The following is a 2,899-nucleotide window of genomic DNA, read 5'->3' as shown; positions in this document are numbered from 1 at the left end:
GACAAGCGCGACGAAGACAAAAAAAACCATTACAACTACGGCTGGTCTTTTTACTTCGGAGCCCTGTCTTTCATTGTGGCTGAGACCGTGGGCGTCCTGGCCGTAAACATTTTCATCGGCATCATCGTCTACATTTCCAGCAACACGGGAGACCCCAGCGACAAGCGCGACGAAGACAAAAAAAACCATTACAACTACGGCTGGTCTTTTTACTTCGGAGCCCTGTCTTTCATTGTGGCTGAGACCGTGGGCGTCCTGGCCGTAAACATTTACATTGAGAAAAACAAAGAGTTGAGATTTAAGACCAAACGGGAGTTCCTTAAGGCTCCCTCCTCGTCACCCTACGCCAGGATGCCGAGCTACCGGTACCGGCGGCGGCGCTCGCGGTCCAGCTCCAGGTCCACCGAGGCCTCTCCGTCCAGGGACGCATCTCCAGTGGGGCTGAAGATCGCCGGGGCCATTCCCATGGGTGAGCTGTCCATGTACACGCTGTCCAGGGAGCCCCTCAAGGTGACCACGGCTGCCAGCTACAGCCCCGACCGGGAGGCCGGCTTCCTACAGGCGCACGACTTCTTCCAGCAGGACCTGAAGGGAGGCGTGCATATCAGCGTGCTCAACCGGCGGACCACCCCTGTGTGATCTGCCCCGTCCTCTCAGCACCGGCCTCTCCCCAGATGGACGGCTTGGACCCCCCAGGGGGCATCTGACCCTTAAGACAGACCAACAACAGACTGAGGCCGAACCCCACCCTCCCGGGTCTCCAGAATGGGTCGCGGGCTGGCTTGAAGCGAAGCTCCGGAGATGGGAATCAGAAGCAAGATGGCTGATTTTATCCCCCAGGAGGGTGTTTTGATGCCCCGGGGTTCCGAAATCTCCCAGGAGGCCCCAGAGCTCTCCTGAGGCTGCACAGCCTTGCCCCACCCGGGAAAACAAAATCAAGCCATTATCTCCTCTTGGAAACACATCTTCTGCCGGAAGAACAGGCTTTCGGGGCCTTCCATCTCTGCCCGGCTTCACCGGGCCCGCAGGGGCCTTCGGATGCTGGGCAGCTGCTTTTGAACCCAAGGTTCTGGTCTGTGGGCCGCAGGCGAGGAAGCCGAAGTTTGCCCCCTTTCCCTCTGTCTGTCTGTCTCTGGCAGTGGCTGCTTGTTGAGACAACACTGATGCTGAGGAGAGAGCCTGTGACCACCTGGTGCTCTGGCCTTTGTGCTGTCCGGGGCCGCTTCCCTCAGCCTGGGGACATCGAGGCCTGCGGAGGAATCCGCGGGGTTTGGGGGCGTCTTTGCTGGCCTGGGTGTGAGGTAAAGGCTCCTCCTCTCTGCTTCTGGAATGTTCTGCCTCACATGGGAAGGGCAGAACTCACTGACTGTACTTGAGAGTCAGGAAGATTCCACGGGTCAGAGGAAGGGTGGCCTCTTACTTTGTCCCCCCACCTCTGCCCACTGGCCTGAGGAGCAGCTCTGCCCCTCCTCGGGGGTCATAGGGACAGACCTTCCCCCCAGGTGTTTGGCAACAAGAGCCTGAACCTTGTGCAAGAAAGGGAGACCCGAGGGTGAGCAGAGGCCAAAAGATCAGAACAACCCCCCGTTTCCGGGGTGGTCACTCATCCTGATTTCTGGCAGAAACGCCAGGAGAGCAGTTACATTCATTCTCTCTTAAAAAGTGGCAGCAGCCCCTGCCCCAAGCCCCGTTACTGTCACTTCTTCTGCTCTCGCCCCGCCCCTGAAAGCACTCAGCGAGGAAGTTTGGATGAAAGGGCCGAGCACCTGGGAAGGGAGGCGGCAGGTTCCAAGCTTGACGTTTTTCCAACCGTTTCTCGCCTCCGGAGGCAAGCAGAGAATGTGGAAGCGTGTCCGGGCTCAGGGGAACAGCTTTCTGGAACACGGAGCTGAGCCTCTTTTATATAAACACGTGCTTTCTGAAGACAGATCCTTTCTTACTTTTTGAGACCTGGTAATCCCTCTGAAGCAGTTGTCTGCGATCCCGGTAGCTGTCGTACTTAGAAGTGACAAGCAAATTCTTACCTCAGCCACCTGCTCGTGGACCCCCTGGGCGGACTTGGCCCCAGGAGTTCAGATCCTCCACCGTCCACAGAGGGGACCTCCACACGTCCCGCCCCCAGTGGCCGCGTGCCGGGGCCCCTCCGCACTGCTCGAAACCCTTCCCTCCCGTCGAGGTTGGCTTTGTGTGGCTTGTCCAAGCATGTACAGCAGTGAGTGCTGGAGTGTCTGGGCTGGTGGCCTGCCCCTGCCCGCCCTCCCCCTCCCCAGGCCATGACACCATCGCACCAGGCTAGAGGATGGGGGCGGAATCCGGAGACTCATCCCCCAGCAAGGTCACTTCCAAAAACAGGCAGCCTTGTCCTTTCTTCCACGTAAGCCACCTTCCCACCTGCTGCCCTGGAAGTTTCCGTCATTTCGTGGAGAAAGCTGCGTTCCGATGAATCCTACCTCTTGCCCAGTCCCAGGAAGAGAGCGCAGGGCCCGCTTTCGGACCAAGAAAGGAGAAAGAAGCGACAGGAGGGACAGAAGAGCAGGGACCGAGCTCCCTCAGCGCCGTGGTCTTCACAGCCTTTCTCCCACCGTTGCCCCAGGTTCTGGTCACCCCCTCCCCGCCTGCCCTCGCTCTGAGACCTGCGCCCACGGGGGCCCCAGGTGGCCTGTGGCCCTCACACTCCCCCGACCCCACGCCCTCTCCATCCTGCCCCTGTGTGTCTCGCCAGTTAAGCCCCTGTGAATCCCGTACCAACTACTGGTTTTGGGTTGTTAGTTCTGTCTTTTTTTTAATTAAATAAAAACATTTTTAAAACGTTCTCTTCTCGATGTGGGAAGGGGGAGGGGGGAGGTCCCTGCAAGTCTTCGTGGGCACTTAGTGTCCTCAGGTGTAGGAGATGCTGGGG

At 58.7% G+C, this 2,899-nt stretch overlaps 1 protein-coding gene across 1 annotated transcript in view; it reads left to right on the top strand.

Moving 5' to 3' along the window:
- The window catches only part of CACNG4 (calcium voltage-gated channel auxiliary subunit gamma 4), a 62,832-nt gene extending 61,171 nt beyond the window's left edge, over positions 1 to 1,661 (top strand). Inside the window, exon 4 of the mRNA XM_024760794.1 lies at positions 113 to 1,661. Within this exon, the coding sequence (XP_024616562.1) occupies positions 113 to 639 (527 nt within the window). The 3' untranslated portion in view covers positions 640 to 1,661. The remainder of the gene's footprint in view (positions 1 to 112) is intronic.
- The last annotated feature ends 1,238 nt before the right edge of the window (positions 1,662 to 2,899 follow it).

This window comes from Neophocaena asiaeorientalis, unplaced genomic scaffold (assembly GCF_003031525.2).
Source record: "Neophocaena asiaeorientalis asiaeorientalis breed wild unplaced genomic scaffold, Neophocaena_asiaeorientalis_V1.1 scaffold30, whole genome shotgun sequence".
NCBI lineage: Eukaryota > Metazoa > Chordata > Mammalia > Artiodactyla > Phocoenidae > Neophocaena > Neophocaena asiaeorientalis.
This window is presented reverse-complemented; position numbering and strand designations above follow the sequence as displayed.